This window comes from Nicotiana tabacum, chromosome 19 (genome assembly GCF_000715075.1).
Source record: "Nicotiana tabacum cultivar K326 chromosome 19, ASM71507v2, whole genome shotgun sequence".
In the NCBI taxonomy this organism is placed as follows: Eukaryota; Viridiplantae; Streptophyta; class Magnoliopsida; order Solanales; family Solanaceae; genus Nicotiana; species Nicotiana tabacum.
This window is the reverse complement of record NC_134098.1, coordinates 78,030,208-78,055,477: the sequence shown is the minus strand read 5'-3', so window position 1 is coordinate 78,055,477 and position 25,270 is coordinate 78,030,208. Positions and strand designations below refer to the sequence as shown.

Sequence of the window (25,270 nt, the reverse complement as noted above, 5' to 3'; positions counted from 1 at the left end):
TGAAGAACAGACACAAACACTAAGTTTCGTCGAATCTCTGAAACATATAGGACGTCATGCAACATCAAAGATCGGCCACCAAGTATGTCCATTCTACAAGTGCCTATCCCTTTGACTTCAAGCTTTGTATTATTTCCCACATATACATGCCTTGATCCAGGTGGAACTCGACAAAACTCTATAAATACTTTTGTATCACGGCACTTAGATATGCATTTTGAAATGCTACCTTTTTTGGCTCAGTGCACTCATGAGCAAAATGCCCCGGAACTTGGCAATTATAGTACGTCATCTTTGTAACGACCCAATCGGTTGTTTTGCCTTTTAGAAGTCTATTTTTCTAAATAAGACTCTCCGTATGTGCTTTTACTATTTTATAACTTCCGGGGATGGTTAGTTCAGGAATTTGAAGGGTTCGGGTTGAAAGCGGAATACTTGGTTTCTTAATTTGGCTTTAAAAGGGTAAGTTTGACTTCGGTCAATATTTTGAGTAAACCACCCCGGAATCGGGATTTGACGGTTCCAATATATTTTTATGATGATTTTGGACTCGGGCGTATGTTCGAATCAGGTTTTGGACGACCCGGGAGCGTTTCAGCGCTTAATAGTGAAAGTTGGCTATTTGAAGGTTTAAAGTTCTTCAAATTTGGTTTGGAGTAATCAAGATCCGTTTGGAATTCTAAGCATGGGAATAGTTCCGTATGGTGATTTAATACTTGCACGCAAAATTTGATGTCATTACGAGTTGTTTAAGTATGTTTCGGCACATTCGGAGTAAGCTTGAAGAACTTGAAGTTTCTAAGTTGAATCAATTTGGTTTGGGGTATGATTCTTAGTTTTGATGTTGTTTTATGCGTTCCAAGAGTTTGAGCAAGTCCGTGTTATGATTTCAAACTTGTTGGTATATTCGGGCGGGGCCCCGGGGGCCTCGGGTGTTAATCAGACGAGGCTCGGACCAAATTTGGACTTAGGAGCAATGGCTGAAGCTTCCAACTTCTGATGTAATCGCACATGCACATGGACAGCCACAGGTGCGAGCTCGCAGATGTGAGCAAGAAGCCGCAGAAGCGGTCCAGCGGGGGCAGCTCAAAAGCCGCAGGAGCGAAGCAATTGGGCGCACCTACGAGCGCGCAGGTGCGAGGGAGGGACCGCTTGTACCTCCGCAGGTGCGAAAATCACAGAAGGCAGAACCTTCATTTAAGTCGGGGTTTGAGTATTTTTGACTCATTTTCTTCATTTTTGGGGCGATTTTGGAGCTTCTTAAGAGGGGTATTCACCTAGCAACTTGGAGGTAAGTTAATTCTACCTATTGTGAGTTAAATACATAGATTATGGGTAGATTTTAACATGTAAATTAGTAAATATTATGGGTTTAGATAAAAAACCTAGGTTTTGATAAGAATGATATTTAACCACGAAAATGATTATGGAATGGGATGAAAATTGTATATTTGAGTTCTTAAGATTATGGGTGACGATTTGCTCCAAATATTTTCGGAATCCGGGGCCCGGGTGAATTTTAGGAATTCTACCAATTCGGGTTAGGTAATTAATCTAATAATTTAATTTCGAATTATTGAGCATGTATTGATTAAATTATATAATATTTGACTAGTTTCGGATTTTTTGGCACCAAATTGAGGCTTTAGCGTGAAATAGCGACCGGAAGTGAGCTTTGAGACGAGGTAAGTCTCTTGTCTAACTTTGTAAGAGGGAATTTACCCCATAGGTATCGTAAATAAATAATTGTTTCTAATTGTGGAGGCTACGTACGTACGAGGTGACGAGAGTCTGTGCGTAGCTACTAGTTATGCTTATGTACGGGTAGTTTTAGGACCCAATGCATGAACTATTTGGAATCCTTGCACCATATTTGTTAAATTAAAATGCCTAAATTATATTAGAACTTGTTAGAGAAATTATGGAAGGTAGTTAATGAAATTTTTATTACTTTCTATATAAATCTTTAATCATGTTAAGTCAAATGCTTATAAAGTATCCTTCTCTTCTTGTGGAGCGGGCCGAACGCCTCGGCAGTAGATAGATGCAACTATGGATCGTGCCGCACATCCCTCAGCAGTGCACACGTTACTCTGGATCGGGCCGTACGACCTCGGCATAAATCGTGCTTAATAATAATACTTGGTGTCTTGATATTTTGTTGTGGCTTGTAAGATTACAACCTTTAAAAAGGAATGATTTATTTGAAAATTATACAATTGTGAAAGAATCATTTGCTCCTGCTTGTTGAGAAGATTTGAATTTATTTACACATCCAGTATTTAATTAAGATTTTATCTGAATAATTATTGACCCATAGTGAGTGTCGAAGTCGACCTCTCGTCACTACTTTTTCGAGATTAGATTTGATACTTACTGGGTACACGTTGTTTACGTACTCATGCTACACTTGGTGCACTTTTGTGTAGGATCTGAGACAGGTGCATCAGGCGGTCCTACCGGTGCGCATCCCCGATATCCCGAGGCCTAGTGGTGAGCTACTTTTCCTGAGCCGTACCGCAACACCTAGTGTCTCTCTTCGTATTCGTATTCTATCTATTTTATGTTCAGACATTATTTAGAATTTTTTATAATCTACTAGATGCTCATACACTTGTGACACCAGGTCTTGGCACACACACTAGTAGAATTGTGGTATTGAATTATTACGTTGGTTTTATTTATTTAAACCTTTTATTTTCTTAAATCTTGCAAATAAGGAAGTTTAATTACTCGAAAATTTATTAAAAGAGGAAATATATGTTTAATTCACTAGTTGGTTTGCCTAGCGGTAATGTTGGGCGCCATCACGACCTATAGGCGAAATTGGGTCGTGACAATCTTGCTCTTATCTTTCTTCTTAAAGAACCGTTTTCGTTTCTTGGAATTTGGCTTGTTTCTTTTCTTTGAGGATCCTTCTCCGCTCTCCTTACCCTTTCCGTTGTTTTTCCAGTTATTCTTGTGCTTGAATCTTGAACTCTTTGTACCACTTGACTCTGCCACAAAGACACTAAATACAACTTTAGCATCACAAAGCCGCTCATCTTCAAGCTCTACATGACGGGCAACATCAGCAAAAGTTTTGATATTGTCATTGTGGGTCAAGTTAACCTTCAAATATTCCCGATTATTGGGAAGAGACCAGATCACTGCTTGAACCTACTGCTCATCGGAGAGAACATGACCAACACTTTTCAGTTGAGCAGTCATGTTTGACATCACCCTTAAGTGTTGCTTGACACTATGATCATGACGCTTCTTGTACGTATCAAACTTGATTGTCAGTTGTCTAACGCGAGTCACAGTTGTACCGACATATGCCTCTTTTAAATGTGCCCACATGGCTTGAGCACTAGGATATTGCTCACATTTATGGATGACATCATCAGTAATTGAACTTACAATAATTTCACATGCAGTGAAATCTTTCTTTTTCCAAATATTATAAGTTTCCAGATTCCTCGTGTGTTGGGCAGTGTTGCCCTCCTTTGGGTGACTCATAACATGGTTAATACTTTCAAGAGCATACTTACTCTTCGAGTACATACCACATCTTACGACTCCAGATGTCGTAATTTTCACCATTCAGTTTGTCACTCTTGTTCAAGTCAGCAATAATACTTTTCAATGCCATGTCTGTCATTAGAGACAATATTACAAGTTTAACTCATCATCATATACTTCAGTCAATTTATGCATGTGATTATACAGTCAAGCAAATTAATTATAATATTAATTCTACATTTAGTATAGAATCGAAATGTCACTATGTTTTCATTCATCATCTATATATAAATATTTTAACTAATATTAAAATCACTTCTTAGTGTGTATTTTATTTCAAGTCTCAATCCATTATAAAATAAAATAATAAATAATATATGTAACTAGTGAGATAAATAACATAATTTAAATTTTATTAAAATAAAATATATAATAACAATTTACATTTTTGCTAGGACATACATGAACCAATCGAACACTAACTCTTGCACATATACGCTAAAAGGTGCACGAGGCCAAATATCATGATAAATCTCAATTAAAACTTCATCTCAATGCTCTCAAAGAGAGTCCGCTAAAATATCTGACGCTTTCCAATCAATAATCTCTATGTAATTAGGTAATTTAGCTCTTTTTAACTAAAAAAGGTGTACATGTTCGGGAATGAATGTATCGGGGCCCATTTTAAATTTCTTAAACTCCTTAAATTTCGTTTCTCCTTCCCTTTGTTCAGCCCTTCTATCCTTTAACTCATTTTGCATCGCCCTCGGGACTATCTTGATGACTTCAGGCTCCGAGTCAGAATTATTGTGGAAACAAGTCATGCAACGATGCATCCTTCTACGTTGTCCCCTTACTCGACTTCGAGAACTCCCACTTGAAGTAATTCGAACTTGTCCTTGTTCAGCCATATCTGAAATATGACCAAGGAAACAATAAGAATGACTACAATTATTCAATGTGACAACATATGTCATAATAACTCGTACAAGTATATCAATCTAAGGGATAGGGGCTAAACTAATTTTCTACTTTAAGTAGACAGTGAGTTCAATTAAGACCAATTCTCATAACACATAAATTCATTGTCTTAGCAAAGTACTTTGACAGATCAGTGTAAAGATATCGCATGAATCTTTTCTACTAGATTATTTTACTTAGAGTCAAGGAAGCACTGCATCAAATTCGGTTAAGAATCAAACAGCAACAAAAATTTATATATATAATGATGCAATATCATAACCATTCACGTTGGGGAAATATTAGAGAAACAATCTCTTTTGGATTATCCATTATCAAGTAGTTATTCTTTAAACCAAGTGCAGAAAGACAAATTTATATATATGGATTTACCGGACTTTAAAGTTATTTTCTGAAAATTTACATTTCAAGAATCAATAAATCCAAAACATAATAATTGCACTGTAAAGTCCCATTATCATGGACCCCAAACTTCATCACTTATTATATCCACGAAGAGAATAAACGATCCCTCCTAATTAAAAGAGGCCTCTTGTCTTTTTCGAAAAAATAAATAAATAAATTGATGATTCAATTATTGTAAAGATATTATGTCCCACTCATGGACTAGCAATAAGACATTATAAGTTTATAGTCAAAGAAAATTTTCTTTCTACTCTTATATTATTAGTATAAAACGATAAGATGAATCTTTCAGAAACATTGTACCTTCCAAATACTTGTCCATCAGATTCTTATCTTGTCATACAATTAATATCAAGCCATGATATATTACTACGAAAAAATTTATAGTTGTTACAAAAATAAAATTAATTCATGGCAGTAGCAAAATTCTTCACAAAATTTTATGAACACACATATATCTACTTGGTGGTAGACAGAAGAAAATAGCAAATTACTCTCCTTGAATTGAAGATGAATCCTTTCCGTGTTCAATTAAAGTCAAGTAAAAAGAAGTCATCTAATCAGGAAACACTATTAGGATAAGGAAAATTTTTCACATAAATTACAAACATCGAATTCATTCAAACTCTCTTTAATCAACGGTGTAATAAAATTAATACTGATTTAAATTCAATTGTGTATTAATCTCAATAGAACATACTTCAAAGGCTCTGATACCATTGTAAATTGAATTAAGGAGCACGAACAATAAATTGTGTGTATACGTTGTTATGTAGCGAAAATTGTTGCAATTGCTATCAAGATAATTGCCCCAAATCTACTTTGAATAACTAGAAAACACAGTTTATTTCACAAACTAAATCCTTCTCTCTTTTGTGCATGTCTTATGTTGGGAAAAGAAAAAAAATATTTCACACACTTAGAATTCTTCTGCAGGAGAGATATACAGAAGAGGAATAGAGGAAAAACTACCAATGAAAACCACCGTTGCACGTTCCCGCATTTCTCAATAATATGTGGTAGTTTTTAGGAGTTATAAAACCTCAGTTAGTATCCTTAAATTTAATCTCTTCTAAAATGGATCGAGTCAGTCCACATAGGCGACCCGCGACCCAAACCTAATATCCAACACCAAGTTTGAAAATATTTCATGCAAAATTTTATTTCTTCTCGTAAATTGTAACTATTTTTCAAGTAAAATGCTTGTAAATTTTAAATACTTTTTTTAAAAACTTTAATTCTAAAAATTACTTTTAAAAAGAATTATATTTTTATGTTTGAACGCTTACTTATTGTCTATTTGGTCAAGCTTCTAAAATCAGATCATTTTGAAAAGTGTTTTTCAAAGAAATGCTTTTGCTGAAATAATTTGTGTTTAGCTAATTAATTTAAAAGTATTTCTGAACATCAATTAATATTTAACCAAGTTTTTAAAAAGTGCTTTAACTGTATTTTTATCAAAAGTATTTTTTTTAGAAAAATGCTTAGGAAAAAATTACTTTTTTTTTTCTTCTCAAAAACTATTTATGCTTCTACTCAAAAATATTTTTTCTTTTAAAATCTTTAATTATGAAAAAAATATTTTTGACAAAAAACTTTTTGACCAAATATGCTATTATTATCGAGAAACTTTCGAGGGACCAAATGCGAAAGACTGGCAATAACAATTTCTTTCTTTTGCTTCACGACAAATTACAAAGTTGAAAAAGCAAAAAGTTCAAAGCAAAGAAAAAACTGTGGGCTCATAATAAAATATCTTTAAAATTTCCACATACGCTATTGTCATTAAAATATCCCAGGAAAAAAAAGCCCCACTGTATAACAGGGCCGCCGCATCCTACGTTTCCATTTTTACGACCGTCATTTGATCACGATGACATATAGACACAAATCTACGGCCATAATTTGATTGTCACAAATCTAATCAACACCAACAAGTAATACTATCTATCTTCTAGTGGAAAAATATTAAAAAATATCTCATCCTTATCCATTCCCAATTCCTTCTGACTCCTCCTTTCTCTTTATATCTAACTCATCCTCTATTTATATCCTTAAATTTCTTCAACAATTATTCAGCATTTTGATGATATCTTCTTATCTTGGTTCTAAAAATATCAATGGTGTTACAAGCAGTGACTTTAAATTCATTATCTTCTTCTCTTGTTGGAGCTAATGAGCTTCAATATTCTTCAAAAAGATCATCTTCTTCAAGATTTAATGTAATTAATTCGTCGACAATACGTTGTTGTTCAAGGAGCCATGCTTATATACCAAAGCTGGAGCCTTTTAGCAGAACCAAGTTCGATAGGGTTGTAAAAGACCCTCCTTTGATTGAAAAATCCGAAAACGAACTTTCAGGTATTGTCCAGATCTTAATCTCCTGTACCTGTATTTTCTTAATTTTACGTTTCCTTTGCCTGTAAGTTATTGATTAGATTGCTCGCTCGTTTAATGTTATAACAAATTCTTCAAAATTTCTCTTTCCTGAATGGTTGATGAAAAAAAAAAGAATTGCTTTATATAAAAATAGTGGTTCCAGGGAAATTTCTCGTTTCCTTTTTAAGAAGTTAATGTACGAGCCAGCTTGCGCACACCACCTTCAGTTGTCTATTACGAACTACGTTCGTATTCACACAACATAAAAATAAAAATTGGGGATCTAGTAACTGGACATCTTTTTTTGTTGTCTAAAGTAAGTATTATCTGCTTGTTAAAATTACTAATGGAGTACTCTGTAAATGGTAATGTGCAGATTATTGTTCTGTTCTAGAAGGGGATGATTCCTATAGCTGCTGGCAGGCCTATTTTGAACTCAAAGATCTTGAAGTAAGTTCTCAATCAGCACTGTTATAGGTTCTTGAAATAAAATTTTGTAGCCTTTTTATTTGATGGAGTCTTGCTACTGTATTGATTCTGTGTTGTCAGATAGTAGGCTTTTGTTTCTGTCGATTAAGTAACCTGTCTAGAAAGTTGGTTCTTAGTGGGTAATAAAAATGAGATTGGCTTTGTATTAATTGTGGAGTGTTTTTTGACAAATTAATTGTGGAGTGTTTGTCAGCAATTCCATTCTTGGGACGATTGTGGAGATTGTTTTAGCTGCTTATCTGTTTAGGCATTTGGTAGAATGGGACTTGACAAATTTATATGACGTTGTGTGCGTATATGGACTTGACCGTGCCTTTTGAGTTGCCTCATTGGGGAGGAGAGTTTTTAATACTTTTTATTTTGTATAATATTGGACTGAGATGGGCTTAAATTGAAGATTCATTTATTCAAGTCCAACTTGGTTTTGGGTTGAGCCGAAGTAGTAGTTGTGTGTATATGACTACCAGATAGTGTGAGAGAACAATTCCATATAAATTGGATTCTTAGCTGTACTAAATACTGATCATATAAATGAAAAGTAGCCCCATATCACAGATACTCTTATAATATCCGTTGAAGATATCAATCAAGCCAATTACTTGAGCTTTTTGTAAATCCAAACAGAACAATTGGCCAGATATTTAATGTATAGCACCTTCACACTTGTTTTTGCTTTTGTTTTTCTTTCCAGAAAGAAGCTCCTAAGGAGGAGGTAGAGAGGCTAATACTTCAAGCAGGTGGAGTAAAAACTCTCATTGGTTGTTTACATGGAGTTTCAGACATGCACAAAGCAAAACGAGCAAGCAAAGAATCAGCCAAGATTGCGAATCTTGAGGAAAAAGTGGCAAGACCTTGCCCTGTCCCTGATGGATTACCAAAGACAAGAGAAGAGCTTGAAGAAGAGGAGAAGGCTAGAATGCCAGATTCACCCTTTACTAGACTTCTCAGAGCCAAAGGAACACACCCTGTTTGGTACTCGTCTGCACTTGATTATTGACATGGAATCCATAAAAAGCATGCTTTTGGAGCTTTAGTGAACCAAGTAATAAGGTCAAGAAATGGAGTTGAAGGGTGTTTCTTGGCCAATGTGGTAAAATTTGTGGGATGTTATCACGTATTTTTGTTAGTGTAGCATAAAATAGTTACTTAAAATAGTTACTCTATTGTTTAGTTAAGAATTTCCATTTGTTTTGAATGTAAATATGGTTTGGTTTTTGGGAAGTTTTAATTGCAGTAAAGTTAAGTTTCTACGTGCTCTTTGAGGTCTTTTCTAGATGGTGTTAAACTAATGTCGCTTTCCCCCTTTTAACAGTTTGCTATTCCTACTAGTTAAAAGCAAAGGTATGTTAATGGCCTGGTCTGGCGATTAAGCACTTTAGTGGTTTCTAAGCACCTAACCTCGGTATCCCCCCCCCCCCCCACCCCCCCCCCCCCAAAAAAAAAAAAAAAAAAAAAACAAAGAACAGCTGTTTCACAAAAATGAAACCATTTGGAGTAATCTTCAGTTATTAACATATTCGTTCCCAAGTTAAGGGGTTCAACTTATTGTAAATATGCATAAAACAAAAAAATTTACCCAGCAAGCAATGTAATTTCCGACGAGACACTCCTTGGTTAAACGTGACTCCGCCATCGCGTCCTATCCTATTTTTGATCTATAGATCCCAGCGATTATGGAGAGGTTGTAATCCATCCTAGAAATAATTTCAATTTTTATCAAATTAGCAATCTTGGCCTGTTAGGTCCATGGTGCTGTAGCGGATTAATATGTAACCCCGTCGGATTAGTACCACTAGTGACTAGAATCTTTAAGTCTTGGTGATGCATAACATAAGCCTAATTTTTCTTAGTGCACTTAAAATTTTAAAATGGCCAGGGTGAATCAGTATTATGTTTACTTAGAAATTCCCTGATGTGAATAGAGCTACTTCCCTTGTCATTTGCATCAGACTCTGCCCGCTTCATAGAAGTATTGGGTAAAACATTTGTGTCCCTCCCTTTGTCCTGGCGAGAGAATTTTGATGGTGGTGGTGGTTTTGGGTGGGTAAAGGGGCTGTGTTGAAGGGAAAATACCAAATGGAAATAGGCAGTCCATGGTTAAATTTCAGCATCTGCCAATTATTCCTAAAGTCTAAGACATTGAAGACAGTAAAGGCAAGTCTCCTATCTAATTGTTGAATAGAAGTAGTTTTTTTCTCTCCACGTACTCCTATGATCAAGGAGCACGTGTTTGATGTTTCACATCATCTATTTTTGCTTTTAATTGGAAGGTAAAATTTCATTAAGCCTTGAAAGCCACTTAGTCAGTAGTTTGTGTCACTAAACTGTGGGTTTAGGAACTAACAAGAGACCATAAATAAAGATTATTTTCTTGAGGGATTTATTGTCATCTAAATGGAATCTGCCAAGGAGAGTGGAAGAATTATCAAAGGAAGAATAAAAGCACCGGTTTTAGAGCTTTGGCGGAGGAGTAGAGCAATCCAGTGAAAAACTGAAATCCAGTAGAAAAGCCAATGCATTGTGAAAATTTCAAACTTTAATGAAAAAATGTGGCAATTATTTGCTAGCACAAAGAAATAAAACCTGTTTATGAATTAATGTCCATTTGTTAATAGACAGTAAAAGAAACTCGTGTAATTGGTGATTTTCCATGCTAGTAGGTAAATGATGGATCAAATATTACCCCTATTCATTCATTTCTTAAATTTTTCTCTGAGTTTATTTTGACCTTCCAAATTCCATGGTGCTCAAACAAGTTTCCGCAAAATATGGTTCCAAATTCAAACACCTTCAGTAATAACCTATCAACCACGAATATTCCTTCCTCTGCCTACATATAAAACCCTCCATTTTCATTTGCAAGATAGATTGCTATAAGCAGCCTTGGGCCTAACCCAAGTGGACTTAATCCAAGCATTATGGCCTCGGGTTTTTTTCTTCTCTTCTTCCTTGTATCATTCTGTTCTCTTTCTTCATCTTCTTTTGCAATAACTGATGTTGAGGCTGCTTCCATTGCTCGTCGCCAGCTTTTGGGTGACAAAGGCGAGTATGATATGACCATTAACATGGCATTCGCGAATTCCAGGTTGAAAAAAGCTTATGTTGCTCTTCAGGCATGGAAGAAAGCTATTTACTCCGACCCAACAAACTTCACGGCTAACTGGGAAGGTCCTAATGTTTGTGCCTATAATGGTGTCTTTTGTGACAATGCTCTCGACAATCCCAATATCTCTGTTGTTGCTGGCATTGATCTTAACCATGCAGACATAGCTGGACACCTCCCTGTCGAGCTTGGCCTTTTATCTGATGTTAGTCTTATCCACATTAACTCTAATCGGTTTTGTGGAATCATTCCTAAGAGCATTAAAAATCTTACGCTTTTAGATGAGATTGATTTCAGCAACAATCGTTTTGTGGGGCCATTCCCAGAAGTTGTGCTGGAATTGCCTAAGCTTAAATATCTTGATCTTAGGTACAACAATTTTGAAGGTTCAGTGCCTTCTGCACTATTTGAGAAGAATCTTGATGCCATATTTCTTAACAATAACCGATTCCATTCTACCATCCCTGAAAATTTGGGTAATTCTAATGCTTCAGTGGTGGTATTGGCGAATAACAAATTCTTTGGTTGCATTCCAAGCAGCATTGGCAAAATGAGTAGCACAATAGATGAGCTTGTTTTCACAAACAATGATCTCTCTGGTTGTTTACCTGAAGAAATTACCAAGCTGACGAGCCTAACGACGTTCGACATTAGCGGAAACAAGTTCGTTGGATCCTTACCAAAGGATTTGAAGTACATGCAGCAAGTTGAAGTCTTTGACATTGCATCCAACAAGTTCATGGGAAATGTTCCAGAAAACCTTTGTACCTTGCCCAACTTGGCCAATTTGACATTCTCCAACAACTATTTTGAGAGCTTGGACCAAAAATGTACGCCGTCGCGCTCCCATGATCTTGAAATTGAAGGCAAAGAAAATTGTTTGCAGGAACAACCAGATCAAAAGACAGAGAAGGAATGTTTACCAGTTTTGAGCAACCCTGTTGATTGTAGTAAAGGTCATTGTGGATTTTCTCCACAAGGGCAGAGTCCAAAGGATCCACCTAAAGAAAACACCCCTTCAACCCCCAAAAAGTCTCCACCAAAACCTACGAGTCCAAAACCAAAGCCACCTCATGTATCTACTCCAACCCTATCGCCACCACCGACTCCCAAATCACCTCCACCAAAAACCACCATTCCACCCCCGGTCACATCTCCACCACCGCCAGTTGCCTCACCTCCCCCACCACCAAATACTTTACCACCCATCCCCACCTCCAGTTGCCTCACCTCCCCCACCACCAAATACTTTACCACCACCATCACCGCCACCACCTCTAGTCCAATCTCCACCACCACCGGTGGCATCACCTCCACCTCCAGTCCACTCACCACCACCACCACTGGCTTCACCTCCATCCCCAGTGGCTTCACCACCACCTCCAGCTCGATCTCCACCACCACCAGTGGCCTCACCTCCACCTCCCGTCCACTCACCACCGCCTCCAGTGGCGTCACCTCCACCTCCCGTCCACTCACCACCACCACCAACAATAGCATCACCTCCACCTCCCGTTCACTCACCACCGCCACCAGTGGCCTCACCTCCACCTCCAGTCCACTCACCACCGCCTCCGGTAGCGTCACCTCCACCTCCCGTTCACTCACCACCGCCTCCGGTAGCGTCACCTCCACCGCCACTTATCCACTCACCACCCCCACCTGTAGCCTTACCTCCACCTCCACCCACTTTTGAGGATGTTGCTCTTCCTCCATCATTGGGCTCGCTATACGCATCACCACCGCCACCAATTTTCCAAGGTTATTAAGGGGTTCCACCATTCTTATTTTCAGTGGCACGATAACTAGTTCGAAGAATGTGTACAAATCGATCTGTGTAACATATATAATCGTTGAAAAGTTGGTTTACATTGTCAATTTTAACGATTCATTGAGCTTTGTCATTGCACCCTAATGGACTGTACACAGAAAGATATAGGAAATTTTTTCTTGGATGTGTTGATTGAACATAACATTATGCAATTTCAACATACTTTTGTCTACTTTTATTTTTATTTTTATTTTTGTACGTTTCCTGCATTTTAATCGTATCAATTACCTTGAATGAGAATGAGCTAGAAGTTTGTCACTGCCGCAAGAAGTGCGCTGCATTTCATCTCTTGGTCACAAAACTTATTATAGGATCGTTTGATCCTTGCTGTATCGTGTTTATTAAAAAATAGTCACGATTTTTGCTCAATTTGGTAGAATATTGGAATAACCATCAGGTAGTTCTGAAATAACCGAAGCAGAGAGATATATGATGTAACTGTACCATCAGTTTATTTATCCTAGAAAATGTACTCGCTAGAGTTAATTTATACTAGTAGCTTTTTAATTCTAACGTTTTTAGGACGCGGTGACAATAATTGGAAACTTGCCCTTCCAAAGGATATGCAAATTTGTCCTTGCTTAAATATTTTTTACTATGTCTCAACGTGTCATGTCGATATGCAAATTTTAATTAAAATAATTTAGTCAAAATACCTATTTTAATTCTAGAAGTTACTATTTTATTAAAAGGCACGCCAAAGACCAAAAATTTACTATGCACTAGTGGAAGTACAGTTCTTTTTTGTTTTTGTTGTACAATCAGAATTTTTGAAAAGATTTGAAAGAAATTTCACTAGACCAGCTATAACTTGTAAACTACTACAAAAATAGCTTATTTCTAGCCTTCTTTTTTTGTTTTTTTTTTTAAAAAAGCACGTGCCAGAAAAGCCCTAATTTTTTGTGCACAAAACCAACGTCGGGTCAGCGGTGCACGGTAATACAAAACGACATCGTCCTGACTCCTTTACCTGTTTTGCCGTAAGATTCACGTTTTGCCTTTAACAAACAAGATCGCAAAGACTATCAATTGATTCAATTTGGTTACCAGTTCCCGGCGGTGAAAACCAATAAAGTTGCATCGACGATCTTCTCAAATGGCGGAAAACACGACGAAGCCTTCGAATGAAGAGATAGTGGAAAAGCAGGAGGAAGCTCAGCAACCTCCACCGCAAGGAGGCGGCGGCGGTGGAGGATGGGGAGGCTGGGGATTTTCTGCGTTTTCTTATATTTCGGACATTCAGAAAGCTGCTACTACCGCTGCCGAAGAGATCTCCCGCAATGTACTCATCTTCCCTTACATTTCATAACTCTATTTTTTTTTTTTTTTTGCATTTGTAACGTAGCTGCTTTTATCTGGTTGATCTTGCTGTTTGTTTTACCTCAATGAGATTTTATCATTGTTAGCCGAGTTGTGTGAGTGAACTGTGAGTAACTTCATTTATATTTCAAATTTTTGACAAAATGAGCTTTTGCTAGATTTATCATCTGATCTAGGAATTAGACAATTAGTGGGTTTAGGACTCTTCCTTTCAGTAATTGGTAACTATTACAATTTTCGCAATGCCTCAACTGAAAGGTGCCGAAGATTGCTGGATGATGTCGGTTATATTTGAGAACTTAGAGTATTTTGTACCAAGGCTGATATCAGATAGACTCCCAAGTGGGAGCATGTGTGATCATTAACATTTCCTTCTGCTATAATTATCAGTAACATAATAGTTAACATATCAGGAACATAATAGTTGGCATTAGGTCAATTTGAATTGAGCTAGTTCTCCCCCCCCCCCCTCCTTCACCTTCAGTTTTTCTGTAGGACTACACTTTGTAGGGCACCAGATCAACAAAATGAGTTGAAGCCTTCAGATTAATAAACTTTTCAGAACTCAACTTTCGTTGATATAATTCCTGTTCTCACCCTTCTAATGTCTCGACTTTCTTTTGACAAGTGCAGGTTACTTGTTCTTTTGTGGTTATGGCAGGGAAACACACTTAAACATAAACCTTCATTGCCTCCATCAGCTATATTTATATACGTTTTCACTTATGCAGGCTGTTGAAGCGGCTAAAATAGCTGCAAAAAGCCTTGCAGATGTGCAGGATGCTTCAGAAGACTCCAAATCCTCGAAAGAGGATGAGCGAGAAGTAATGATCGAAGAGGAAAGTGAAGACGAGAATGACAAAAAACGCAAGGCTGCTCTAGAAAAATTAGAGAAAGCTAGTGAAGATTCAATTCTTGGCCAGGCAAGTGCTACCAAACTAGTTGTTGTGCTGCTTAGTTGACTCAGTAGGTGCTCCAACTGTTAACGGAAGTTCTTCTTGAGCATTGATAAACATTCCACCCCTATTTTTGCTAAATCTCTACAGAAGTATCTTAAGGTTAGAAGTAGATATACTAAAATTGTTTGGTATGGTCATGCTTTTAACCTTCCAAAACTATGTGCAGGGTTTGAAAGTTATTGACCATTCAGTCGAGAATTTCGCTTCAGGAGCTTGGCAAGCTTTAGGAAACGCCTTCAAAGGAGGTTCCGATTTAGTCCACAAGTATGTATATCTGCTTGTATACGATTGCAACATGATTCTTTTTCTAGTTGTGCTCTTGGAAACCTTCACCTCAGAGAGGTGTTTATCCAGCTATTTCGGAGCCAAGTTTTTAGATTTTGTTTAAGCAGTTGCTCATCTTGTGCTTGAGAAACAATGCTGTACTTTATGAAGCTGATTGTCAGGGGATAATTAGGGAGTTCTTTTTGGTTGGACATCTGTTGAATTATATATTACATTGTGCTTTAATTTTATGCTGCATAGTATAAACTTCTATGATTTTGACACATTAATTTGGTGAAATTTCCACCTTAATCCCACACAGTGGGGTCTAGGGAGGTTAGTGTGTACGCAGACCCTATCTTGTGGAGATAAAGAGGTTGTTTCCCTCCGGCAAATTAAGGTGGAAAAATGACTGGAATAAAACAAATTTTGTGCTTACATATTTCTGGACTAAGAAAAGCAGTTGCAAACTCCAACTGTTAGGAAACATGGAAAAATAAGCACCTCCTGGTTAAGCATGAGAACGCTGTGATCCTGCAAAGTTAACCAGTTTTGAGTCATTACCTGGTTATTCCTTCGTTTAGTAATGCCAAAATTGCCAAAGAAGTGATATTTTGTTTTATATTTTCAGGCTTGAGGAATCGGCTTTAAGTATTGCTGAATCAGTTCAGCATGGTGGCTTACCTGCCACAACTGGTTCTGCAGCACCATCCATACTAGAGGTTTGCCATTTGCACAAATTTGATTTTCTATCTTTTTGGGCAGGGGGAGTGTGCCTTAGTGTGCAGTTTATATTGGGCAATTTCTTGCAGACTGGAAAAGCTTTTACTGCCAAAGGGATGCATGCGCTTGAGCTACTTGGAAAAGAAACTATGGATCTTCTGATCTCAGAAACTGGTATTGGAGTTGACCCAAACACCAAAGAAGGGGGAGGAAAAACAGACAAGGATCAGTTTTATGAGGAAGTTACTTTTGATAGATGCTTTTATATTTATGGAGGTCCGGAGCAGTTGGAGGTCACTTCCTACTCATACTGATCCAATACCTAGTTGAGTTCATCCCGTAAATCCCTTGTCTTATCATATGAATTACACGCAGGAGCTGGAGGCATTGTCCAACCATTATGCTTTGTTGTTCAACAGAAGAAAAGCTAAGCTTCCATCTGATCAAAGGTCTTCATATGATGGAAAACTTAAAGAGGTTCACCAGATTTTTGACTTGAGTTCTGAAGTATATGGAAGTAATACAGAGTCAGGAAAAGGGAAGAAAGTTGAGACTGGCATTGCAGACAGTACTGATGAGGTGAAGAATTTGCATGATTCTAGCGTGAACAAGGCTGCAGAATTGGCAGCAGGGTAAAGATTGAACTTTAATATGCTTTACCTGTTTTTGATTTTTTTTTCTGCTTTTCCTTCTACTTTAATATGCTTTACCAAGCATCCAGTTCTTGAAAAATATATGGGAGCAGGGCAGGGAGTATGTGACTGTAATGTGGACGGTTCGTGAATCCAGATAGAATTCTTGTGCCTTAGTAGTGTGATTATCTAAAGTGTCTAGTTGCTAAGAACTGGGATAGTGGTGTTAAGTTTTGGATTTCATTGAAGTGCAGATTTACAAATGTTTTGGTTGGACTAGCTTCCGATGACATGATTCAAAGGACTGCTCGGAGACTGGATACACTTCATTCAGAGGGTGTCCATGTATGTATAATATATTTAGTTTGTCTGCGAGTTTCTTTTGAATCAAAGAAACATGCAGCTTCTGTTTTGGGAGTAAAGGATCTACTTACTTCTCACAGATTATTCTTATATACACAGAGACTTTCAGAGTTGTGCTGTTTTGCTGCGAGTCAACTTGTAATGCTTGGGAAATCAATCGTCTCAACTGCAAATAAAGTTGTGGACCAAGATGCCGATGCGGAAATTGTGAAAACGGATTGGCCTGAGGATTCAATTGAAAGGGCTAAGATAATCCGAGCGAAGGCATGTTCAATGACTGGATGTGTTGAAGCTGTTTCTTCCAGCTTTATTACAGGTAGATTTGTGTCAAACATATTATTGCATGCTTTTGTGACTTTTATCTTGTTTCTTTTTTTCCCTTCGTTGTGTTTCATCTGCCGTCCATTTTTTCCTTGCTAATATTTATGGATGACCTACCTTTTGTTTGATCTCTGGTATTGCATATAAAAACTTTAAAAAAGTCATCAAACGAAGCACATGGGTAGGGTTATGCACAAATAAAAGAATTTTTGTGATTTATGATTGTGCGCTTTGTGTTTGTTATTATTTATTTCTTCCTGTGGCTTGGTCAAATATCTATTCATGCATTTTGCTGTGCTCATTGAATGTAATATTCTGAAGAACAAGTTGACATTTGATTTCCTTTTCTATCAATATTAAGAAGATAGCCTAATAGTTCCCTTTTGGATCAGAATGATCAAACTTGAAATTGCCATTTCTGAAAGTTCTATGAGCAAATCGTTCGTGTAAATAGTGTGATGCTCACTGTCTCTTTACGAGTGTATCGCTTGTTCTTTGTGGGTGTATATTGTTTCTCTGCCAAAAGTATGTGTGTGTATACTTTTATTTTTAGAATGGATCTGGAGTGCAATAATTTTAAAGCTAAAATATTGCAATACTGTAGGATACTAGTCTTTTATCTTGAAAAAAGAGTACTTTGGGGAATTGGTAAAATCAAGTAATCTTCTGGTTGAGTGACTTCTGCCCTCAAGCTGTATAAAGTTTCATTGTAGTTGAATTGGTTTTCCAGATCCTCGTAAATGCTTTGGCCCGTTACGGATAACTGCTTTACTAAGTGATTGTTATTTCAACTGTTTGATGTCTTTCTCTGCCCCTGGTTATGAACAATTTAATTTTACTGGTCTAGTAATGTTGAAATGAGGTCATTGAGCTTGGAGAAAGTGTGAAGGTTTGCCTCCCTTAAGACATTTTTGTCTGCCCTTGGCATGAAGAATAAAGGAACATTATCAAAATAATAATAATAGTAATAATAAATAAATAAATAAATAAAAGAACCCCTATAAAGGAACAGTTCGATCTAGCTTTTTCTAGGGAAGAACACATTTGCTCTTGGTATGTCCCCTTTCCTTTGGTGTTAAAAGTTCAGGGGAACTGTAATAGTGGTGTCTATCCCTCTTGATTAGCTTCATTATGCTTTTGCAGGAATATCGGAAGTTGCTGAAGCATATTTAGCAGCAGTGAAAGGTGTTTCTGCTGATTCACAAGAAGTTCCGCAGAAATCAATACAGGAAAAAGCTAATGCATATGCGGATAATCTTCGTGCAGATCATAGCACAGCCATGGGCAAAATTCAGGATGGCCTTCAGTATTTGTCTTACGTGGTCATCTCAACCTCAATGCCTGCTGCTTGAAGAATTTCTTGATGTATTTTTTCACACTTGGTGCTCCTTTTAGCTTCTTTCCTTTTCTCTTATCCCCACCCCCTCTCTCCTTCGTGTAAATAATTGCATTAGATTAGTTCTCTGTATACCTTTATCCCTTCAGACTTGTACAATCGTAGAGTGTTGGCTTCTATAATTGGAGGAGAAGTCTTCATATGGTGAACGTGTATGATATCTCCATAAACTCTTAGCTGCAGAGAAGTCCACTTTCCTTTCTGTTTTTATCTGAAGGAAAGAATTATATTTTCTGTTGATTGACAATTCAAGTCTTTGCCTTTGGCCCATGGATGTTCTTGTCTCGTTTAAGATAAGTCTAAGGCAAACAAGTACCTGTATTTGGGCTCCATTTTGTGCAGACAGTTCTGGGGTTGTGAATCGGTCGGATCGGAGGATTTAGCACATTTCGGATTGTAAATTCGGATTTCGGATTTTATTAAATGCAATCCGAATTAAATTGGATCGGATCGGAGGATTTTGCACATTTCGGATTGTAAATTCGGATTTCGGATTTTATTAAATGCAATTCGAATCCAATCCGAATTTAATTGGATCGGATCGGATTTTAAAGTTTGGATCGGGTAAATATTTTGGATTTTCGGATCGGATTGTACGCCTTATTAAGGCGACTAACAATCTACTCGGCTACTACACTTTTTAAGAGTATTGCTATTTACCATTCTATTAAATTGAAAGGCAACAAATGTCTTTCATAGCAATAGACAAAACAAAATTTTCATAGCAAAATAAAATAAACTGAAATTCCAAACAAATGTATAATAAGGAAGAGGCGTCGTTGTTTGCCGGTAGGAGAGACTGAGAATGAGAATGAGAGATACAAAGGTAAGAGTTAGAGAAGCGGATAGAGCAATCTGAAGAGAGGTTAGAGAAAGACTTCGATATAATGAGAGGCGAATGAAAAGAGAGGCGAAGCAACTCTCAGATTTTTTTCTCAGTCTCACTTGTAACAAAAGTGAAGTACTATAATGGGAGAGGCAGGGGTGGATTTAGAGGGGCGGAAGGGGTTCACCCGAATCCCCTTCGCCGGAAAATTACACTGTATTTAGAGGGGCGGAAGGGTTCACCCGAATCCCCTTCGCCGGAAAATTACACTGTATTTATATATACATATATCTATCTATCTATCTATCTATCTATATATATATATATATATATATATATATATATATATATATATATATATTATATTTTGAATACTCTTGACACAGACCAGAAGCATAATTTAGTAGTCAAGAAGCTTCAAAACCTTTGTAAGGTTATAAGTTCAATTCCCGCCGGCCGGGGAGAGATTGATGAATCATTTTTTCAAGAAACTGAACACAGGCCAAAACTGAGCACAATTGAAGCAGAAAGCATACTCTTAATTGATCTCTCTCCAGTTCTAACCTCTGACACCTCCAACACTTCTTTAGCAATTACAAATCTTGTAGCAGAGGAACTGGTTTTTTTTTTCAAGTGATAAACCATGGAGTTCCATCAACATGCCGTGAAATTATTGAGAAAGCATCAAGGGGGTTTTTCTTGCAGCCTACTGAGGAGAAGAGGAAAGTGAGCAGAGATGAAGATAATCCTATGGGTTTTATGATACAGTGCATTCTAAAAATGTTAGGGATTGGGAACAAGTGTTTGATTTTGTTGTGGAGAATACTTGGTAGCCAATGAGAGTCTGTCATGATAGTTTTGTTATTAGCCTTTGAAGTCTTTAACTTTGCCTGACAAAAATGGCAGTATACCAGTAGTCAGGGGAGCCTGCCCAATACCTTACTTAGGTTATGAAAAACACAAAGTTTGTCACCGTAAAAAAAGGAGAAAGTTTGTTTTGATGATTGACAAAGGAACTCAAGCATGAACCGGGTCCATATACAGCATACACAGATATTGGCAGATTCGAGCATAAGGGATGCATGCGGAGGAGATAAGCTTAAGTTGTTATATCTGATATCTCCTGATCGAAAATGTTCCATAAATGAGGAGAATGACTCCTTACTCGAAGAGAACTTTATCCAAGATAAGGGAGGAGTTAAAAGTTGAAGATAAGGGAGTATAGCATTGGAACTCTAGTTATTTCTTATTCTACTAACTCTATAAATTATAGGATGTTCTCATTTTACAGGCACGCACAAACGGTGAAGTTAAACTTGAGTTGAGAGCAAAATAGCAAGGCATTTTGCAAGCAATTCTTGTGTGATTCAAGTGTGCGAACCTAAAGCTACATGAACATGATAGAAGAACCAGTTCCAAGTGTCTGTCTTTTATTCTAGTTTCATTGTAGTAGGTGTTTTCAAATTGAACCTTTCAGCTTTATCTAGAGGCAATTGTATTAGGTACTCTGAGCATTCAAGTTAGAGTTAACTTGAAGTTGTCGCAACAGTTAGAGGTTGGTTGCCACAACGGGATTAGAGGTAATCCTTAGGTTTACAAAGAGTTTTGTAAATGTTGTTTTGGCTCAGTGATTTAGTGAAGTGTTGGGAAAAATCCTACTGAGTAGTAGGTCGTGAGTTTTTCACCTTTTGAGCCGGGTATTTTCTACGTAAAAATACTTGTGTTTTTTACTTTCCGTATTTACTATTTCTGCAACAGTAGTATAAGGAACACATAGAAGAACCGGGTCCTTCTATAATCAGTGCACGCGAAAATTGGACACGACACAAATCATCCGTGTGACATTGAAGTATAAAACATCAAGAACATTCAAACATATCATTTTAGAATTGGTGACCTGTAATGACAAATATAGTCTATGACAAGTTTTGTATACTATATTAAGCTGTCGTTCTCAGCTGGAAAGAAATAAAGTGGTATGTCTTGGCTCTTGTAAATAGTTTTCTTAATTTACCATCCTTGAGTCATTAATGAGAATTACAAGTTAATTGATTTGCCTACACCTGTGAAAGGTACAATTACCTACTTTCATTATTTATTAATCTGAAGTTATTGTTATCATTTTCTCCATCATGTCCCACTTTAGAAATGTAGTATCCATAATAGTGAGAACAGAAGCAGTGCTAAAATTAGCATCAATGATTCAACAACAATGAAAACAAAACTAAACCAACCTTCCAATAAAAAAAATGTAGCAGGTAAGAAATTATATTTAGGACGCGACCCTTCAAGATATAGGCTTCAGTCATTGTTACAACTATAAAACCTCAGCAACCTCAATCTATTGTATGACAAAGTGCTTTCCAGTGTCCAAAATCTATTACACTTCTCTGATTGTGATCCTCAAAGAAAAACTCAGTACCAACCAAATAATTCAGCCATGGGAGAAGTTGACTCAGCTTTCATCCAAGATGTTGAACACAGGCCTAAATTGACCATAACTGAAGCAGAGGGCATTCCAGTGATTGATCTCTTAATACTCAACTCTTCAGATATCTCCACTGAGAAAAATTGCAAGGAATTATCAAGTCTAGTAGCTGAGGTGAAAGATGCATGCAAGAAATGGGGATTCTTCCAAGTGATCAATCATGGGGTGTCCTTAGAGTACAGGGAAAAGATTGAGTTGGGATCAAGAAAGTTCTTTGCTTTGTCTAAAGAGGAAAAGAGAAAAGTGAAGAGAGATGAGCTGAACTCAATGGGATATTATGATACTGAGCTCACCAAAAATGTTAGGGACTGGAAAGAAGTCTTTGATTTTACTGTGGAGAATCCAACTGTTGTACCACTTTCTCATGACCCTGATGACAAGGAGCTCAAGGAGTTGCACAATCAATGGCCTGAGTACCCTCCAGAATTAAGGTACTCAATATTCTTTTTTTAAACGCACAATTTAGTAAAGAGAAAATTTCCAAATTTACCTCTCTAATATACAAAATATCTTAATTTTATCCTTGCTATACTTTGAGGTCATCATATTCTTGCAGTTAGTAAATCGTGTGGTATTTGCCGTTGACTCTTACAGAGCTCCAACATGAAGTATTAAACCATAGTCAAACTTAGAGGGGTAAAATTGTACCTTTTCCCTAAGTATTTTGACCCGTAGAATCTACCCAATCCATGTTGGAGTTTTGTTAGTGTTAAGGGCAAAAACAAGACGATATGAAACGCCAAAAGGTAGGAAGAAGAATAAAATTAAGATATTTCGTATGGTAGAGGGACAAAATTGGAGCATTTTTCTTTAATAAAGCACGAAGCTGAGCAAGATTGATTAATAATTGTCTTTTTTTTCAGGGATGTTTGTGAAAAGTATGTTCAAGAAATGCAAAAGCTGTCTTACAAGTTACTGGAACTGATTTCTCTCAGCTTAGACTTGCCAGCAAAAAGGTTGAATGGGTTCTTTAAAGACCAAACTAGTTTCGTGAGGCTGAATCATTATCCTCCTTGCCCTATCCCTCATTTGGCTTTAGGAGTTGGTAGGCACAAAGATGCTGGTTCACTAACTATTCTGGCTCAAGATGATATAGGAGGGCTTGAAGTGAAGAGAAAAACTGATGGAGAATGGATTAGAGTTAAACCTACTCCTGATGCTTACATTATAAATGTTGGTGACACTATCCAGGTATTCTTATCAAAGAATTCAGTAGGTAAATTGTAGTATTAGTACGTATATATATAATTGGTGTATGATCACAATGCTTGTTCAGGTTTGGAGCAACGATGAATATGAGAGTGTGGAACACCGGGTGGTGGTGAACTCAGAGAGGGAAAGGTTTTCAATTCCATTCTTTCTCAATCCATCACACTATACATGGATAGAACCCTTGGAGAAGCTTGTCAATGCGGAAAACCCTGCAAAGTATAAGGCTTATAACTGGGGAATGTTTTTCACTCATCGGAAGAACAGCAATTTCACCAAGCGTGATGATGAAAACCTTCAAATTCACCATTTTAAGGCTTGAAAAAAAATCAATCTTGTGTATGTCTTATCAAGTAAACGTGTCATGTGATATAAATAACAAAATAATGCAAAGGTCTTTTTTATTTTCTAAGATTGGGGTAACTAATAGATTACCTGTTTTTCATCTGTCTATTTGTAATGAAAACACTGAATCTCCCTCCTATAAGAGTACCCCCAGCTATAACTGATATTAGAGCAACTCTGAGAGAGAGAATTAGAGTAAAATACAAATGTATTTATTTTCATCTCATCTTAGATTCTAAAGGTTGATGTGCATATATCATGGGCAGATGCACTTCTGCAGCCCAAGCCCCATTATCTTTGGCTTAATAATGTCGCGTGAAAGAGAAGAATTGAAGTAAAAACACATTGTGGGTATTTTCATCACACTTTCAAGCTTAATGTGTATATATCATGGCTTCACTTTGGCACAAAATGGACCAACTGGATCAGATATTTTATAAGCACAGCCAGATTTTCAGTGTTTTAATGCGTCACCTGAAGATTTCTTTCCTTCACATAGGGGATTGAGGCAGGGAGACCCGTTATCCCCTTTTTTATTCATCATCGCTGTGCAGAGTTTGAACAACATACGCATTATAGCCCAGCAAAATAATTGAATAAAAAGCTTGTACCAAATGTTGTCTAATCCTAGAGGACCCTTATCCTCTGTCGCTGCTGAGTTGGATCAAATGAGGATGCTAAGTGTAGCACCCCGAAAAATTTCGAAATACTTAAGCGTTATTAAGAAAGTTGATGTGCGCTAATTATATTATTTTGTGTGCAGACGAGGACTATTAATATGATGGATATCAATTGGATATGATAATAAGTGTACGAGTCATATTATAAGTGATGTGGGGTCTAAGGAGAGCCCTAAGTCTAAGTCAAGTTGGAAATTACATGATAGACTAAAGTTCCAAATGAGTACGCACAAGACCAAACTTTGGACGAGCATATCTACATATATATATATGGAGTTATGTGATGGACAACCTATCAAATGAAAGATCTTCGAGTCTAGTTTCTAACACCTATCAAATGAAAGATCGTCGAGTCTAGTTTCTAACGCTTCAAACCGTTTGTCATTTGGACATTCCTACAAGAAGTTATGACCAAATTACCAAAGGCTGGCAGAGGAGTCTGCAGATGCGAAGCATCCGGGGCCGCGTCCAAAAGAATGGCTGGCAGTGAAGTGGTGCCATAGCATCCAAGGCCGCGTCCGAAACCCAGAAATCTGGGCCTATAAATACAAATTCGGGGGAGGAGAGTATTTTGAGTGTTGGAGGTTAGGGTTCCTGAGGTAAAGGGACGATTTTAAGCTCAAATCAAGTCCAATCAACCAAGGTAAGTTGTTAAGGTTGTTTTGGGTTGATTCTTACTCAATATACATGAGTTCTAATATCATTCTTGCATCCAAATGCTAGATTTCATCATCAAATCCTCAAGAACACTAAAATCACCAAAGTTGCAATTTTTCAAGATTGAGCTACTATAGTTAATGTCAATGCTTCAAACTCGTTTATTATGAGTAGTTAAAAGTATTTGAAGCATTTGTTACAAGTTTTAATGGTCGAAAGATTGGATTATAAAACTCTAGTTCATGGCATGAATAATACTTTTGAGAAAATAAGAGAGAAGATGAATGGTAATCTTGGCAATGAAATTTATGAATACAATGAACCTATGGAATTATTTGTTAGCAAAAGATGGAAGTGATCAACTAAGTAATCACCAGAATTGTATATTTTGCAAG

The 25,270-nt window shown here is 37.1% G+C and overlaps 4 protein-coding genes across 4 annotated transcripts; all 4 read left to right on the top strand.

Moving 5' to 3' along the window:
- Positions 1-6,902: 6,902 nt before the first annotated feature.
- LOC107796746 (CCG-binding protein 1-like) lies at positions 6,903-9,006 on the top strand. Its single transcript, XM_016619549.2, has 3 exons — positions 6,903-7,251; positions 7,646-7,719; positions 8,450-9,006. The coding sequence occupies exons 1-3, from the start codon at positions 7,011-7,013 to the stop codon at positions 8,753-8,755; spliced, it is 621 nt and encodes a 206-aa protein (XP_016475035.1). The 5' UTR covers positions 6,903-7,010; the 3' UTR covers positions 8,756-9,006.
- Positions 9,007-10,473: 1,467 nt separating this feature from the next.
- On the top strand, positions 10,474-12,864 carry LOC107796742 (leucine-rich repeat extensin-like protein 7). The gene has a single exon (XM_016619545.2). The coding sequence runs from the start codon at positions 10,677-10,679 to the stop codon at positions 12,555-12,557; it is 1,881 nt and encodes a 626-aa protein (XP_016475031.2). The 5' UTR covers positions 10,474-10,676; the 3' UTR covers positions 12,558-12,864.
- Positions 12,865-13,630: 766 nt separating this feature from the next.
- On the top strand, positions 13,631-18,917 carry LOC107796745 (uncharacterized). The gene is made up of 9 exons (XM_016619548.2): positions 13,631-13,974; positions 14,744-14,935; positions 15,138-15,235; positions 15,867-15,957; positions 16,048-16,251; positions 16,334-16,590; positions 16,845-16,935; positions 17,053-17,269; positions 18,418-18,917. The coding sequence occupies exons 1-9, from the start codon at positions 13,789-13,791 to the stop codon at positions 18,624-18,626; spliced, it is 1,545 nt and encodes a 514-aa protein (XP_016475034.2). The 5' UTR covers positions 13,631-13,788; the 3' UTR covers positions 18,627-18,917.
- Positions 18,918-21,801: 2,884 nt separating this feature from the next.
- LOC107796747 (protein LATERAL BRANCHING OXIDOREDUCTASE 1-like) lies at positions 21,802-23,638 on the top strand. The gene is made up of 3 exons (XM_016619550.2): positions 21,802-22,415; positions 22,848-23,175; positions 23,261-23,638. The coding sequence occupies exons 1-3, from the start codon at positions 21,937-21,939 to the stop codon at positions 23,513-23,515; spliced, it is 1,062 nt and encodes a 353-aa protein (XP_016475036.1). The 5' UTR covers positions 21,802-21,936; the 3' UTR covers positions 23,516-23,638.
- The last annotated feature ends 1,632 nt before the right edge of the window (positions 23,639-25,270 follow it).

What these genes read in the sequence shown, in the direction of transcription:
- LOC107796745 (XM_016619548.2), top strand. Translation starts at nt 13,789, where the DNA reads ATGGCGGAAAACACGACGAAGCCTTCGAATGAAGAGATAGTGGAAAAG. An exon ending in CCGAAGAGATCTCCCGCAAT is followed by an intron (nt 13,975 to 14,743) that starts GTACTCATCTTC and finishes TCACTTATGCAG; the next exon opens with GCTGTTGAAGCGGCTAAAAT. An exon ending in CAGCACCATCCATACTAGAG is followed by an intron (nt 15,958 to 16,047) that starts GTTTGCCATTTG and finishes AATTTCTTGCAG; the next exon opens with ACTGGAAAAGCTTTTACTGC.
- LOC107796746 (XM_016619549.2), top strand. Translation starts at nt 7,011, where the DNA reads ATGGTGTTACAAGCAGTGACTTTAAATTCATTATCTTCTTCTCTTGTT. An exon ending in ATCCGAAAACGAACTTTCAG is followed by an intron (nt 7,252 to 7,645) that starts GTATTGTCCAGA and finishes GGTAATGTGCAG; the next exon opens with ATTATTGTTCTGTTCTAGAA. An exon ending in TTGAACTCAAAGATCTTGAA is followed by an intron (nt 7,720 to 8,449) that starts GTAAGTTCTCAA and finishes TTTTCTTTCCAG; the next exon opens with AAAGAAGCTCCTAAGGAGGA.
- LOC107796747 (XM_016619550.2), top strand. Translation starts at nt 21,937, where the DNA reads ATGGGAGAAGTTGACTCAGCTTTCATCCAAGATGTTGAACACAGGCCT. An exon ending in GAGTACCCTCCAGAATTAAG is followed by an intron (nt 22,416 to 22,847) that starts GTACTCAATATT and finishes CTTTTTTTTCAG; the next exon opens with GGATGTTTGTGAAAAGTATG. An exon ending in ATGTTGGTGACACTATCCAG is followed by an intron (nt 23,176 to 23,260) that starts GTATTCTTATCA and finishes ATGCTTGTTCAG; the next exon opens with GTTTGGAGCAACGATGAATA.
- LOC107796742 (XM_016619545.2), top strand. Translation starts at nt 10,677, where the DNA reads ATGGCCTCGGGTTTTTTTCTTCTCTTCTTCCTTGTATCATTCTGTTCT.